The sequence below is a fragment of the Microcaecilia unicolor genome, chromosome 6 (assembly GCF_901765095.1).
Source record: "Microcaecilia unicolor chromosome 6, aMicUni1.1, whole genome shotgun sequence".
NCBI classification, from domain to species: domain Eukaryota; kingdom Metazoa; phylum Chordata; class Amphibia; order Gymnophiona; family Siphonopidae; genus Microcaecilia; species Microcaecilia unicolor.
In genome coordinates this window covers 29,807,126-29,823,808 of record NC_044036.1, presented here as the reverse complement: position 1 = coordinate 29,823,808, position 16,683 = coordinate 29,807,126, and the positions used below count along the sequence as shown (strand labels likewise).

The following is a 16,683-nucleotide window of genomic DNA, read 5'->3' as shown; positions in this document are numbered from 1 at the left end:
TCAACAATATGGCCCCTGACAAATTAGCTTCCTGTTAAAATGGCCCAATGTTACCTTGAAATAGCTTCAGCATTGCTTTACTTTCCAGGGTTTTCATTCTTTATGATATTGCACGGCAGCATCTGTCACTTGGCGCCAATTTCACTGCACCACATTTAAATTGCCTTCTTTACGCGGCTGTCACTTCTCAGTGGCTTGTGCAAGAATGTTTCACAGTGCCCTTTTTTGGTGACTTTACCAATAGGAAAGCAGCTGAAAGAAAAAGCAATCATTTGTCATAGTAGTCCTCACACTGCATATTTTTACTCTTTGTAGTTTTGTGCTATTTTCCTTGACGTCTTCAGTCTCAACAAGGTATTCCATTGTCATTTTGCCTGTTGTTTATCTCTGCACCAATCACTTTTTACAAACATTTACTGCACTTTCTACTTTTCACATTGTTAAACATTCTCATTATTTGGTTAAATCAGCTTTTACAATGCACCAATACACTTTCTAAGTGTAAGTACTTTGGAAAGAAAGAAAGAAGCAGTGACATAAAAAAAAAAAGACAAGACTGATTTAATCAAATAAGGAGCACTTTTATCCTTGTATTTGTCATGTTCATTTCTTCTAAGTTTCAAATTATGTTTTCATCCTTGTTAAATGTATTCCTTATTTGATTAAATCAGCCTTCTCTGTTCACCAATACACTGTGTAAGTGTTTGCGCTTTGAAAATGACCCTCTTTCAGGCATATTTTCAAAACACTTAGCCTTCCAAAGTTCCATAGAAACCTATGGAATTTTGGAAGGCTAAGTGCTTTGAAAATATGCCCGTTTGTGTCTTAAGTACATAAGTAATGCCACACTGGGAAAAGACCAAGGGTCCATGGAGCACAGCATCCTGTCCACGACAGCAGCCAATCCAGGCCAAGGGCACCTGGCGAGCTTCCCAAACGTACAAACATTCTATACATGTTATTCCTGGAATTGTTTTTATATAGTTGCTTCTTTATTGCACAGCTGTTAAAAATCTTCCTCTCCACATTCTTAGTGGTTCTGATCTTCCTTTAATTTACACGTATTCATTCGGCACTTCTTTTGGGGGTTCTTATAGCAGTCTTGCAGTTGTTCCTAACTTACTGTCTTTTCCCATATTATTAATTATTACTATTTTATACTATTATGTATACACAATCAGGTCAGTACGCACATTCCTAAATCTCCACTACCCAAGCTGCAAAGGACTAAAATGCAAATCAACATATGCATCCAGCTTCTCCTATATAAGTACACAAATATGGAATGCACTACCAAACATCACGAAAACAATGCACGACCTAACGACCTTTTGGAAATCATTAAAGACCAATCTGTTCAAGAAGGCTTACCACTATCCAACCTAAACACCCGAACCCTGCAACACAACGAAACTTGAACCAGGACAGGACACTTAATTCTTCCTCCCCAACTACCTAAGACACTCTGTTACTCATGATCTTTACGCAATTACCACTCTGTATTTCTGACACCAGAATTGGCTTAAGCCACATTGAGCCTGCAAATAGGTGGGAAAGTGTGGGATACAAATGCAACCAATAAATAAAGGTTTGTGTGTTTTATCTGTTTAGCCTGAAGTTGGTTTCGTCCACACGTCAGAGTCTTTTGGTTAAGTCTTTTCATTTTAATACACTCCGTATGTTGAACCAATTACTTATTCGTTTGCTGCAATGAATTCATTTCTAGTTAAGTACATAAGTACATAAGTAGTGCCATACTGGGAAAGACCAAAGGTCCATCTAGCCCAGCATCCTGTCACCGACAGTGGCCAATCCAGGTCAAGGGCACCTGGCACGCTCCCCAAACGTAAACACATTCCAGACAAGTTATACCTAAAAATGCGGAATTTTTCCAAGTCCATTTAATAGCGGTCTATGGACTTGTCCTTTAGGAATCTATCTAACCCCTTTTAAAACTCCGTCAAGCTAACCGCCCGTACCACGTTCTCCGGCAACGAATTCCAGAGTCTAATTACACGTTGGGTGAAGAAAAATTTTCTCCGATTCGTTTTAAATTTACCACACTGTAGCTTCAACTCATGCCCTCTAGTCCTAGTATTTTTGGATAGCGTGAACAGTCGCTTCACATCCACCCGATCCATTCCACTCATTATTTTATACACTTCTATCATATCTCCCCTCAGCCGTCTCTTCTCCAAGCTGAAAAGCCCTAGCCTTCTCAGCCTCTCTTCATAGGAAAGTCGTCCCATCCCCACTATCATTTTCGTCGCCCTTCGCTGTACCTTTTCCAATTCTACTATATCTTTTTTGAGATACGGAGACCAGTACTGAACACAATACTCCAGGTGCGGTCTTTTTTGTGTGTCTTTTTTGTACTTCATTTCTAGACTCCTGATGCAGGCTGGTTTTTGGTGAGCTCTTAGTTTGGTGTGATCCACTGTATCACTCTGATGGGATATATACACACAAGGCTGTTGGATTAGTCACACTCACTTCTTTGCAAATGCTGGTATATAGCATTAGTACCCTTCACATACATCTTTTCAATTGCATGTAGTATTCTGTCATGTTTGTTTTCTTATCATTTGTGAAGAAGTCATAATACATTTTGCATGGCTTTTCTTTCAAGTCTATTACACTTTTCAAATTGGCGATTTCTCTGTGGATAGTGCTCTCTTTTTGCAGATTAGGTTCTTTCTCTTTGAGTCCTCGTTTTTTCATGTTCTTAGTGTTTCGCCAATTTTCTGTAGATTGATTTACAGTGGAGTTTGAGTCACATAAAGGAAAACAGTTGTTGCTGAAAGATAGATATTGTAGGCATGGACTAATATGGATGGGAGCACATCGTGGAGGAGTGGCCTAGTGATTCAAGCACTGGTCTATTTCCACGACAAAGTGCAAAAGATCAACCTTGAGTTCACGACCAAGCCACCACCTCCTCTTCACCCTTTAACCCTCTCCCTCATCCAACCTACCCAGGTCTCTTTCACCTCCTTCCCTGAGATCACCGAGGATGAAACTTCCCGCCTTCTTTCCTCCTCGAAATGCACCACCTGTTCCTCTGATCCCATCCCCACCAACCTACTCAACACCATCTCCCATACTGTCACCCCGCCATCTGTCGCATCCTCAACCTCTCTCTCTCCACTGCAACTGTCCCTGACACCTTCAAGCACGCCGTTGTCACACCTCTCCTCAAAAAACCTTCACTTGACCCTACCTGCCCCTCCAACTACCGCCCCATTTCTCTTTTACCCTTCCTTTCCAAAATACTTGAGCGTGCCGTTCATAGCCGCTGCCTTGATTTTCTCTCCTCTCACGCCATCCTCGATCCACTTCAATCCGGTTTTCGCCCTCTGCATTCGACTGAAATGGCACTCTCTAAAGTTTGCAATGACCTGCTCCTGGCCAAATCCAGAGGTCACTACTCCATCCTCATCCTCCTCGATCTTTCCGCCACGTTTGACACTGTCAGTCATGATTTACTTCTTGCCACGCTGTCCTCTTTTGGGTTCCAAGGCCCTGTCCTCTCCTGGTTCTCCTCTTATCTCTCCCACCGCACCTTCAGGGTACACTCCCATGGATCTTCCTCCACTCCCATCCCACTATCTGTTGGAGTTCCCCAGGGATCTGTCCTTGGACCCCTTCTCTTCTCAATCTACACCTCTTCCCTGGGCTCGCTGATCTCGTCTCATGGTTTTCAGTATCATCTTTATGCTGATGACACCCAGCTATACCTCTCCACACCTGACATCACTGCGGAGACTCAGGCCAAGGTATCGGCCTGTTTATCCGACATTGCGGCATGGATGTCCAACCGCCACCTGAAGCTGAACATGTCCAAGACCGAGCTCCTTGTCTTTCCTCCTAAACCCACTTCTCCTCTTCCTCCACTCTCTATCTCTGTTGATAACACCCTCATCCTCCCCATCCCATCTGCCCGCAACCTCGGAGTCACCTTCGACTCCTCCCTCTCCTGCTCTGCGCATATCCAACAGACTGCCAAGACCTGTCGCTTCTTCCTCCTCAATATCAGCAAAATTCGCCCTTTCCTCTCTGAGCATACCACCAGAACTCTCGTCCATGCTCTCATTACCTCTCGCCTCGATTACTGCAACTTACTTCTCACCGGCCTCCCACTCGGCCATCTATCCCCCCTTCAATCCGTTCAGAACGCTGCTGCACGTCTTATATTCCGCCAAAACCGATATACTCATATCACCCCTCTCCTTAAATCACTTCATTGGCTTCCGATCAGATATCGCATACAATTCAAGCTCCTCCTCCTTACCTACAAATGCACTCAGTCTGTGGCTCCTCACTACCTCTCCACCCTCATCTCCCCCTATGTTCCCGCCCGCAACCTCCGCTCACAGGACAAAGCCCTTCTCTCAGTACCCTTTTCCACTACTGCCAACTCCAGGCTCCGCTCATTCTGCCTTGCCTCACCCTATGCCTGGAATAATCTTCCTTTACCCATACGCCATGCCCCCTCCCTATCCATCTTCAAATCTCTGCTTAAAACTCACCTCTTCAATGCTGCCTTCGGCGCCTAACCGCTCGAGAAATATAAAATACCCCAATCTATCCACCCTATCAGATTAACTGTTCACTCGTCCTCTAGATTGTTCACTTGTCTTTAGTTTGTTCTCTTGTCTTTTAGATTGTAAGCTCTTTGAGCAGGGACTGTCCTTCTATGTTTGAATTGTACAGCGCTGCGTAACCCTAGTAGCGCTTTAGAAATGGTGGTTGTTGTTGTTGTTGTTGTTGTTGGTCTTTGACATCCAAAGGTGCCTGGTACAAATCCCACTGCTGCTCCTTGTGATCTTGGGCAAGTCACTTAACTCTCCACTACTTCAGGAACAAACAGATTGTGAGCCCTCCAGCGACAGGGAAACTCCCAGTGTACCTGAATGTAACTCACCTTGAGCTACTACTGAAAAAGGTGTGAGCAAAATCCAAATAAAATAAACTTTTTGTAAAGGACCTCTTAAAGTACGAGACCAAAGAGTAACCACTATTTCTGAACATAACCATGTGCCTGATGTATCTAAGAATGAAGCCATTCGTAGTGTTGCCAAGATGAAAAAAACGTGCTAAACATGGCATAGAAAAGCCAAGGCAGATTATACAAGAGTGCACCAATGGGATTTCTCTGGAGTCTGCTGTTCTTCCTCCTGCATATGTAGCTTCGCAACAGGCCATAGAACGTAGACAAACACGTGCTGCTCATCCTTATTCCAACCCTTGGACTGTTACTGAGATTGATATCCCCAGTGGACTTTGGCTGACATCCAGAAATTCCAACTTCTGCTATGGGATTCAGGTATTGATGATGAGCATTGAATACTGATGTTTGTAACAAGTGAAAGTCTGCACCTTCTTGAGGAAAAACCTCACTGGCCGGTTTGACGGTACATTTAAAGTCACCCCAGAACTGGTTTTATTTTTTCAAGTTTCTTCTGTTCATGCCTTGATTGACAGGACTACAAAGTCATTAATTTATATCTTCTGAGGGACAAAAAGGAAGACACCTATATGTGTGTGTTTAAAAAGCTTTTGGACTTAAATCCCACTTTGAACCCTGTAAGTGTGCTATCTAACTTTGAGAAAGCAAGTCGAAATGCAGTGTCAAGTGTTTCCAGCCTGTTTTTTAAGTGTGTATTTATTTCATCTAGGACAGTGTCTTTGGAGGAAAGGACAGGATACAGATTTATCAGTGGTATAAAGCTGGGTATAAATGTTCTAAATAAATAAATAATGAAGATATTGGGATTAACATAAAGATGCTGTTTGCATTGAGTTTCCTGCCATTAGAAGATGTCCCAGTGAGATTTGAGAACATTGTCAAGAGCTGTCCTCCTGAGATAACCCCAGTATCTGATTACTGAGAGGACAATAACGTCAGTGTCGAAATTGCAGAGCCTCATTATCCATTTGCAATTTGGAACGTACGGAACCGTGTGCTGGATGGTTTATGGCTTGCTAATAACTGTGTAGAAGCTTGGCACCAATCATTCCAGCAAACCATCAACTGTTGCCATCCATCAATATTTAAACTTGTCGGTCATTTCAGGAGGGAACAAGATCACACTGAAATAGAACTTTCTCACTATTGTGTAGGCATTCAACACCCAGTCTGCTAATGTATACACCTAGGAAAACATTTGAGGGCACTTGTTCCACTGTACAATGCAGATAGATTATGCGATACACTTAAGGTACTATCTATTTGGAGAATGTTATAGTTTATCAATAATTATACTATGTACAGTATGAAAATGTCATTCGATGCAGATTTTAGCATACTTTTTATTTTTGTGAAGGACTATTATGTCGGGGTGCCGCACACATCACAAAGTTTTAGCCGTAAGTGCTGCACTTGTGCTTATGCTCGGACAAAATACAAAAGAGCAAGCACACATCAGCGCTGTTCTTATTCTGTGCTTTTAATATGAGCCTTTCAAAAATTGTTTGCACTCATATTTCAGTTTGGATCAGACATGCACACAGTTCATTTCTTACTATCTACACTTCAGAATAAGACAAAACCCACTGTTCAATGTGACATTTTGCCCAGAAAGTCGGTCCTCAAAACCTTCTACGTGACTCTGAGCTGGTGGTAAGTTTTTTTTTTTTTTTAGCATTATAGGCCATCGTTTGCTTCTGCGCATTGCAGAACTTCCGTTTGAGCATTGGAAGGTAAGGGAATGGGACTTATGTACCGTCTTTCTGTGGTTCTTCCAACTACATTCAAAGCGGTTTACATAGTATATACAGGTACTTATTTGTACATGGGACAATGGAGGGTTACGTGACTTGCCCAGAGTCACAAGGAGCTGCAGTGGGAATCGAACCCAGTTCCCCAGGATCAGAGTCCTACTGACCTCGTTAGAATCCATTTCAATACATTTTAGTGCAATTTGTTGCCATCTTTAGCTCACATTAACACCAGCGCTCAAGCCCTCTGAGCATTAGGCGCTTGTGACATGTTCAGATCCAGCATTAACAGCATGTTAACACTAGCGGTAGTACTGAGTATCAGCAGTAGGGAGACTGCTCATTCAGTATTCTAAGAAATGACATCAGAGAAGTCTATAATGCACAATTAATTCTGGGGCCAGCTATTGTTGTTAAGAGTTATGGCTTCTTTAAGCCTTCCAAGGAAAACGCCCATTTGTAAAGAATCATTTACTATTGCAGCAAGAAACGCTAAATGCTTTTTAAAAAAAGAAAAATTTTATCATTAACCAAGCTAAACATACATACATAGTAACGTAGTAGATGTCGGCAGATAAAGACCTCCATATGACTGCTAGATTTAGAGGCCAGTACCATCCGATCTGAAACAAAAGGATTTTACTTGCGAAAAGAGACACAAGCTCCCGGCCTTAAGGTAGTGAGGTAAATCTGATAGCACTGGATTCTGTATATGGCATCCAATGTTGCGTGCCCATCTTCGGGCGTGCTTCCAAAATTTGTGCGCAATAAATTGGATAATGAGCTCTGAACCATCAATAATTGGATACTAGCAACCAATTATTCATGTTAATTGGCACTCATTAAAATTTGTGCTTGCATCTAAAAGGGGGCATAGTCATAGGTGTGTCGGGAGGCATTCTGACAAGTCGAATTATAGAATACTGCCTAACTTGGGCACCAGCATTTACACAGGTTTCAGCAGGTGTAAGTAGGTGTAAGTTAGGCATCCAAACGTTAGGCGAGGGATCCATACTAAGTGCTATTCTGTATAAGGCTAAATTTTTTTTCAGCGACATTTATTGAATTCCCTCATTAGTGGTCCCTTTAGTTATGTGCTACTGGTATTACTGCCAAAAGCATCTTTCTACTGACTTTTATGTACTTGCCCCCAAATTCTGTATATAGCATCCAAAGATACAGATGCAAATCTGTGCACAGTACCTGTTTGTGCGTTCAGCTTAATTGGTTAACAAGCTAATGAGCACTAATTGACTAAAGAGCAATTATCAGCACTCTTTCCAAAAATACTAGGACTAGGGGACATGCGATGAAGCTACAAAGTAGTAAATTTAATATGAATCGGAGAAACGTTTTCTTCACTCAACGTATAATTAAACTCTGGAATTTGTTGCCAGAGAACGTGGTGAAGGCAGTTAGCTTAGCAGGGTTTAAAAAAGATCTAGATGGCTTCCTAAAGGAAAAGTCTATACACCATTTCTAAATTGACTTGGGGAAAATCCACTGCTTATTTCTGGGATAAGCAGCATAAAATGTATTAACATAGTAAATGATGGCAGATAAAGACCTGTGCGATCCATCCAGTCTGCCCAACAAGATAAACTCTTTATATGTATACCCGAGTTTGATTTGTCCTTGCCTTTCTCAGGGCACAGACCGTAGAAGTCTACCCAGCACTGTTCTTGTACTAAGTTCTAACATTGAAGCCCCTTAAAATTTACACTCCAGTCCATCCCTATCTATTCAGTCACAATCAGGGCATAGACCATAGAAGTCTGCCCAGCTCCCATTTTGTTTCCCAATTACTGGCGTTGTCACCCAATCTCCGCTAAGATTCCGCGGAACCATTCCTTCTAAACAGGATTCCTTTGTGTTTATCCCACCCATGTTTGAATTCCATTACTGTTTTCATTTCCACCACCTCCCACGGGAGGGCATTCCATGTATCCACCACCCTCTCTGTGAAAAAATACTTTCTGACATTAGTCCTGAGTCTGCTCCCACTTCAACCTCAATTCATGTCCTCTAGTTCTACCGCCTTCCCGTCTCCGAAAAAGGTTCATTTGCGGATTAATACTTTTTAAATATTTGAACGTCTGTATCATGTCACCCCTGTTTCTCCTTTCCTCCAAGGTATACATGTTTAGGTCAGCAAGTCTCTCTCGTACAGTTTGCAATTCAAATCCCATACCATTTTTGTAGCTTTTCTTTGCACTGCTTCGTCTTTTTACAACTGTAGCAAGATATGGCCTCTAAAACTGAACACAATACTCCAAGTGGGGCCTCACCAGCGACTTATAGAAGAGCATCAACACCTCCTTTCTTCTGCTGGTTATGCCCCTCTCTACGCAACCTAGCATCCTTCGGCATCTTGCCAGGTATTTGTGTCCTGGATTGGAAACAGGATGCTGGGCTTGATGGATCTTTGGTCTGTTTCAGTGTGGCAGTACTTAATGTACTTGGCATTAATTAGGACTTACACTCACACCCTTCTGTGTGCATTCAGTAAAGTGCTGCATGCAATTTGTGAAGCGCACAACTGAAGACGGGGCATGTCTATTATGCACGATATAGGATCGGGCCTTTAAAGCAGGAAAGTCATCTGCCATTCTTTTGTATAATTAGCCGGAATGAACATTAGAGTAGCTGGAGGTCCGGAGCACAGCACACACCTTTTTATTAGGATGAGAATACTGCAGGCTAGAAAATCTCTCTCTGCCTTGAAAAAATGCAAATCCAAACATTAGTAGATTGTATTATGCTTATGTAACATGGGAACCCTTTTATAAAGCTTAGAATACGCCAACGGACATTAATGCCCTCTAAATGCTGTGTGTCCTATTCTATACCTATGGGTCATGTGGCAGCGCATGCGCATGCGCTAAGTGTTAGGAAAAGGACTCCTTGCTTGCTGCAAAAACCTGGTAATTTTACAGACAAAATGAAAGCATCTCTTATTGCCGCTACTTATTACTATAAATCATTTCTATAGCGCTACCAGTCGTACACAGCGCTACACAATTTAACGTGAAGAAAAGACAGTCCCTGCCCAAAAGAGCTTACAATCTAAATCAAGACAGACAGGACAAATAAGGGAAAAGGACAGACAGACAGGACATAAGGGGAAAGGGACTATTGAAGAGAGGAAGACAAGATAAAGGTTACGAGCAGGTGACAAATTAGGAATTAAAAGCAGCATCAAACAGGTAGGCCTTGAGCCCGGATTTGATGGCGGCCAGGGATGGAGCTTGACGTAAAGGCTCAGGGAGTCTATTCCAGGCATAAGGTGCAGCAAGATGAAAGGAACAGAGTCTGGAGTTAGCTATGGAGGAGAAGGGTGCAATTAGGAGAGATTTGCCTAGTGAACGGAGTTCCTGGGAAGGAGTGTAGGGAGAGATGAGGGTGGAGAGGTAGTGAGGGGCAGCAGAGTGAATGCACTTATAGGTTAATAAGAAGAGCTTGAACTGTATACGGAAACGGATAGGAAGCCAGTGAAGTGACTTCAGGAGAGGGCTGATATGGGCATAGCGACTTTGGCGAAATATTAATCGTGCAGCAGAATTTTGAACAGATTGTGAGAAGCAAGTTGCAGTAGTCCAAGCGAGAGGTGATGAGGGTTCTGGTAGCGTGCTCTGAAAGTGAAATAGTCCTGTGAATTTATTAGTAGCTTTAAAAAAAAAAAAAAACTCGGAAAGCTTTACTTTTTTGTAGATTCAGAAACCCCTTCATTATGAAGGTTGGGTTTTTGGGTTTCTTTTTTTTTTTTTTTTTTTAATTTCTAAAAATTGAGCTTATAAGCATAACGAATGTGTTAATGTTCTAGTAGCAGGTGACAGATGAAGGGAGAGGGTTGTGCTTTATTGAATCAATACCAAAATGGCGGTGCTCTTTTCTGTGGGGTCCTTTTATGAAGCAGTGGCAAAAGGGGGGGCCTGCGCTGGCGTCGGTGCATTATTTTTGATGCTCACCGAGGCCTCCTTTTACTGCAATGGGTAAAAGGCAGGTTTCTCTTTTCTTGAAAAATGGCTGTGAGGCAAGTGAACCACTTGCTGTGTGGCCATTTCGGGGGGGGGGGGGGGGCACTTAACCACCACCCATTGAGGTGGTGGTAAGGGTTCCCACACTAACCCAGCAGTAACTGGTCAGTGCACGGCACTTCTCAATTACTGCCAGGTGCACACTGGCACTGCAAAAAAATGAAATATTTTTGCACCGCCAGAAATGGCATGTGTTCTGGGGGAGGAAACTAACACTGGGCTGCTGCGGTAGCCCGGCGGTACTTCCCTTATAGCGAGCAGTAAGCCCGCGTTGGGCTTGCTGCCGCTTCGTAAAAGAGTCTCAATGTTTGTTGTGAAAACACAGGCTCTGGACATTGAAAGTTGTAATGACATTGCTCTCAGTCCTCAAGGGCCACCAACAGGTCAGATTTTCAGTCTTGTAGTGTTGCCCCTGATGCAGCCTTCGGGCGAAATGTGGGCACATCGGGTCGTTCTTTAATAGAGTATTGTTGTTTGATCGTCATCTGTGATCCATTCTGCTTTTTGGTTTATTCTTTAGGAATGTCCTGAAAACCCGATCTGCTGGCCCTCAAGGACTGGGAGTAAAGACCAAGGTTCTAAGGTGTGATTTTTAGGTTGTCCACATTAGTGCAAAGTTCATATGTAGCTCTCGCGTGTGACTTTGGCATCAGTTTTCTCAGGGAAAGCGTACATTTTTGATTCGGAACTTACTGTAAGTACTCTTTTGCTTCCTTCCTGAAAAGGACATGTGAAGATTTGAAAATGCCATCTACACACATTTTCCCCACAGCTTCAGGAACATTTTTCTTTCAATGAAGCTAAAAGTCCATGTGTTTGGGTTTATTATATTCTCCTTTTCAAATCCAAGCTCAAGATTGGTTACATTCAGGCCCCGTTGTTTTTTCCCTTCCTCAGCTGACCTTACAGTCCAAATTGACCCTTCACCCTTCTTTGCCTTAGGTGACTTGCCCAAAGTCACGAGGACTGTCGATGGGAGAAGCAGGATTTGAATCTTGGTTTTCAGCCTGCTTGCCTCCCACTCGTTATGGGGCACTTCTTTTAACTTGGGGGGGGAAATTGATTTGAAAATTGCTCCAGTGTTTGCAAACAACTGATCTAGCAGGGCTAACTAACTGTCCTGCCATTTTTGTCTCATTTCATAGGATGAGGCGCTCTATGCCTGCCAGAGAGGTTGCAGACTCTTTTCAATTTGTCAATTTGTGGATGATGGCGTTGATTTGAATCGAACTAAAGAGGAGTGTGAATCTGGTAAGAATACTTCAGTATTCATTTTCAGGGGTTATCATGGAGAATGATTTACTTTCAGCAGATCATTGGGTCAACTGGCATTACCTCCTGGGTTTTTTTGTATTTATTTTTTCCTCATTTAGCAGCTGGTAGTTGCAGTAGCACACCAATTTCCAAGCTCCTGGCAGCCAAAAGAAACTAGCAGTGTTGGCATCTAGAGCAGCCTTTTAGTGCCAGTTAATTCCCAATATTTATTTACCTGTTTTAAGAGAGCTGTATGTAAGGTGATATTGAGAAAGGTATAGCTAAAATTCTGTATTTTGTCTTTCCTATTAACTCTTATAATACATCTAAGATGCATTCCTATGAAAAAAGCAATCAACATTGACAATAATCTCTCGAGGGGAGGGAGGTCATGTGATGACTGCTTAGAGGGAGACTCTAAGGCATATTTTCAAAGCACTTAGCCTTCCAAAGTTGTTTTTTTTTTTTGTTGTTACATTTGTACCCCCGCGCTTTCCCACTCATGGCAGGCTCAATGCGGCTTACGTGGGGCAACGGAGGGTTAAGTGACTTGCCCAGAGTCACAAGGAGCTGCCTGTGCCTGAAGTGAGAATTGAACTCAGTTCCCCAGGACCAAAGTCCATCACCCTAACCACTAGGCCACTCCTCCATAGAAACCTATGGAACTTTGGAAGGCTAAGTGCTTTGAAAATATGCCTCTCTGTGTGTCTTTCTGATCTCCTGTTTCCATCGGTAAGAAACTGGTTCTGTAGCAGAAATACTGATTTTTCTCAGCTAAAGATTGCAGCAGATATTAGTGATGATTTGTCGGAACAAAAGCTTGTAAATTGCAGTCCTGCTTCTACTGTGAAAAGAAGTAAATCAAGCCATTAGCAGACAGTGGTCGAGTGCATGCAGTTATAATATGATGCAGCCTTGATAAGCAGCATCTGAATCTCCAAATTCATCATGCTATGCCTCACCTTTACCAGATGAATCCCTGTCGCTCAGTACACTTTGTTAAGTGATTAAAGCTGAGAATGCAACAGTTTTTCTACATTGATTCTATACAGGGAAGTGATATCCAGAGATGACAAAATGCCTAGATAATGGAATGAGTCAGTGGCCCAATGTAATGGAAAGGATGCACTCCAATTTGCTAGTAATGATATGGGCCGCCCTAATGCCTCTGATTTTGCATAATTCAACCAAAAACCCAAGAATTCGCCATATTCTCACAGGAAACGAGGAATGTGGCTCAGTAAGAAAAATCAGCAAGTCATCCGCAAAATTTGCAATTTTAAAATTATATGAGCTAGTGTGAAATCCTATTTCCAGGTTGGACTGAAATTTCCCTGATAAGGGGATCCAGGGTTAACATGGAACAACAGAGGAGATAAAGGGCAGCCTTGCCTAGTTCCCCTCTGAATCGCAGTAGGGTCTAATTGCTCCCATTAGTGCACACTCTGGCCTTGGGGTGAGAATATTACACCTCTCTTGCTCTAAGAAAAAAAAAAATCCCCTAATCCATACTCCCGAATTGCTCCATAGAGAAATCCCCACACCACACTGTCAAAGGCATGTTTGGCATCAAATCTGACGAGAAGTGAGGAGATACTCCCGGATTGTGCAGATTCTAAGGCCTCCAATATTTTCCTCATAATTTTAGCTATTACTCTACCACTCACGAACCCAACCTGCAGCTTAGCTATTAAAGAAGGAAACACCCAGGATAACAACAATGTTTTGCCAAGAATTTAGCCTCTTAATTTAACAGAGGTTGGTACGATTCCAGCTGTTCCGGGTCCTTTCTTGGTTGCAGGAAGCAGTTGAAAGCTTGGCTCTTCAACCAGGCCTTTAATGGAAGAAGTAACTAACTTGTTAGTCTCACTCACACACACAAGGATTGACTCGGGCTGCACATACTGCAGCAGGACATGTTTATCCACTCCTACCCTAGCTGAGATATTTAACCATCTCTCTGATCTCACATGCAACACTTTCTTCAAATCAATCACCTTACTTTCTAATTCTTCCTACTTTCTTACTCATCTACATGTTACAATTTTGCCTTACCCTTCACTACCAATTATAATGTTCTATTACGTATTGTGTTGTCATTGCAAGCAGTATACCATGCCATACTTTGTATTGTTTGAATATTTTTACTGCTCTAATTGCCTCCTGCTCATGTTTGATCTATTCTTACTGTACACCGCCTTGAGTGAATTCCTTTAAAAAGGCGGTAAATAAATCCTAATAATAACAAACAATTTGAGTTGTATTAAGCCGATCTGGCAGAGAACCTTGGTCAGTAATTGTATTGAAAACATGTAGGCACGATGTCCTCTTTCAATAATTTTATAAAATTCACCTCAGAACCTGGAGCCTTTCCCAAACGGTTGTAATTGCCCATTCCACCTCCTTGGGACTGATTTGTGCATTGAGCATTTTGACCTCTGATTCCGACACCCAGGGCAGATCCAAGCGGGACAGATAAATTCCACTGTTTAAAGTTGGATCCACTAGTACAGAGAGGAAGAAACGAAAAGTAGGATTGAAATGATTCCTTCATCAGTGTGGACCAGTGATTCCCCCCCCTTGTCCCTTAATGTAAAGTCTATTGATTCCAGAACTACATTTAATTAGTTTAGCCAGTGGGCTGCTGCTTTTATTGGCATGTTTATACAATTGATACTTATAATATCCCACTGATTTTTGGGCATTTTGGTATAATAACTTATTCAAAGACTGTTGGGCTTCCAACAACTGTGTTTTATTGTGCAGAATAGAATAAATGCTGTATTGACGTCTCAAGGAGGTGTCCCTCCAAATCTCCTGGATCGGGCTTTGTTCTGGAAACTAGAGTAGGCCTTCACCTCACCCCTCAAAACCGCCTTAATCCTATTCTTTATTGAGAAACTGCTATCTCTGAGCCTGACTATATTCAGTGTACATTTTCCATTTAGAAGACAGAAGCGAGAAAAATGTAGGGAACCTCCATTGAGGAGCTGCAGTATTTGAATGTCAAAACACAGCTGCGTTTCCACCCAGGCATGATCAGATATTACTATCAGCCCAATAGTTGAAGCAGACACACTGAGAAGTGTAACCATATTCATGTTTTAAGTGTTTGAAATTTGTTGCTTGGCCTGCGCCACCTTACAAATTGCCTCTTTAAATAGCTCACACTATACTGCACAGAAGTTTTCTCAATCTGTAGTACGGCGATGATTCTCCCCTTGTAGTTGAACCACATGCACTGCAGATTGTATGGCAAGCAAACACTAGTTTATAGAAATATGAGAACATTTCCATGTGGTTGCCTCTTTCTTGGTCAGAGATGACTGACTGAACAGTACTGTCTGGGGTTAAAGAGACTAATTTTGTTCTCCATAATCTACTGATGGAACTGTGAGCTAGTTACTTTTTGTGACCTGGAGAAACCTGTGGTTTGGTTAGAGGTTTTTCATTCCAACCCCCCACCCCCATATTAAGATCTTGATGTGATCTTAATATAGTATAGAATGCAGCCCAGGCATCGGTGTCAGCTGGGGCGTGATGGTATTACCTTGTCTGCATGCCTCCTTGGTAGGATCTACACTATTAAGAAATAGATGTTTAAATTGAATTAAGCTTACTCATTTACAAGGCTCTTTCTCTCTCAGCAGCAGGACTCAGCTGGGTAAACACTATGCCATTATGCTACTGGCTGTTTTCTCTGTCATAAAATGTAGTTCTGGTGTTTAATCAAGGGGGCTGATTATCTTCATCAATTATTCTGAGTTCAGTAATTAGTCTGCAATTTATCTCATTGACAGGCTGATGATCGGAAGCAAACACAGTGCTAAAGGCTATTATCACCATAGGAGTGCCCATGTTTTGCTCCCACCCCATGATCAGAGCCAGCAAGCGCATGAAATGGCATGCTCATCAGCTCTGACTGCAAATGCATACTAAACAAGTATTAACCATTCCTCCCCAATGCTCAGCGGGCAGCGCATCAAACAAGGGCACTGCTGCAGCAGCAGCAAACCCTACGCTAGTGTTAGGGTTTGCAGAGCATTGGGGAGGAATGGGGAGCCCTGTCCAGCATGCATCTGCATGTTAGCAGGCCTCCCCATATTACCTCGGACACAAGAAGCCCCCCCCCCCCAGACAAAAAAGAGGGCTGGAGGTCCAGTGGACCTCCAGCCTCCTCCCCTCCATACCTTGAAATGACAGAGGAAGGTCCTCCTCCCTGCACAACCTCCAAAACTGTGGCGCCCTGCCATGCCCAGTGCATCCTGGGATACACTGGGCGGGACTTCCCTATTTTGGAGACTGTGCTGGAAGAAGGAGGGAGTGCTACTCCGTCTTCAAGATACAGAAGGGGTTCGGGGGCTGCTAGACTACCAGGATGGTATGTTTCACAGGTCCAGGCTTTTTTTTTTTGACAGCCCGGACCTGTCGAACAACTTCTGAGGAAGGATTGTACCTTAGGCGCATGCCCAGCCACCATCCTCTCAGAAGTACCACCATGATCGAAGCGAATAGCGTTCATAAATTTGCATGCTATTAGTTTCAATTATAGAGGTGTTATTTCCCTGTGCTGCTCTAGTGCTAATTTTCAGCGCTGTTTGGAACAGCGAAGGAAATTGATCATCGGGGCCTGAGACCCTGATGCTCAAAAGTAAAAGTGGGCGCTAGAGAC

The 16,683-nt window shown here is 42.8% G+C and overlaps 1 protein-coding gene across 3 annotated transcripts in view; it reads left to right on the top strand.

The window, feature by feature from the left end:
• TMEM59 (transmembrane protein 59) overlaps positions 1 to 16,683 on the top strand; it is an 82,016-nt gene that overhangs the window by 20,028 nt on the left and 45,305 nt on the right. For 2 of the 3 annotated variants that reach the window (XM_030205547.1, XM_030205546.1), the window contains exons 2-3: positions 11,278 to 11,340; positions 11,903 to 12,008. In XM_030205547.1, the coding sequence (XP_030061407.1) occupies positions 11,278 to 11,340; positions 11,903 to 12,008 (169 nt within the window). The remainder of the gene's footprint in view (positions 1 to 11,277; positions 11,341 to 11,902; positions 12,009 to 16,683) is intronic. The other variant, XM_030205549.1, reaches the window with a different exon arrangement.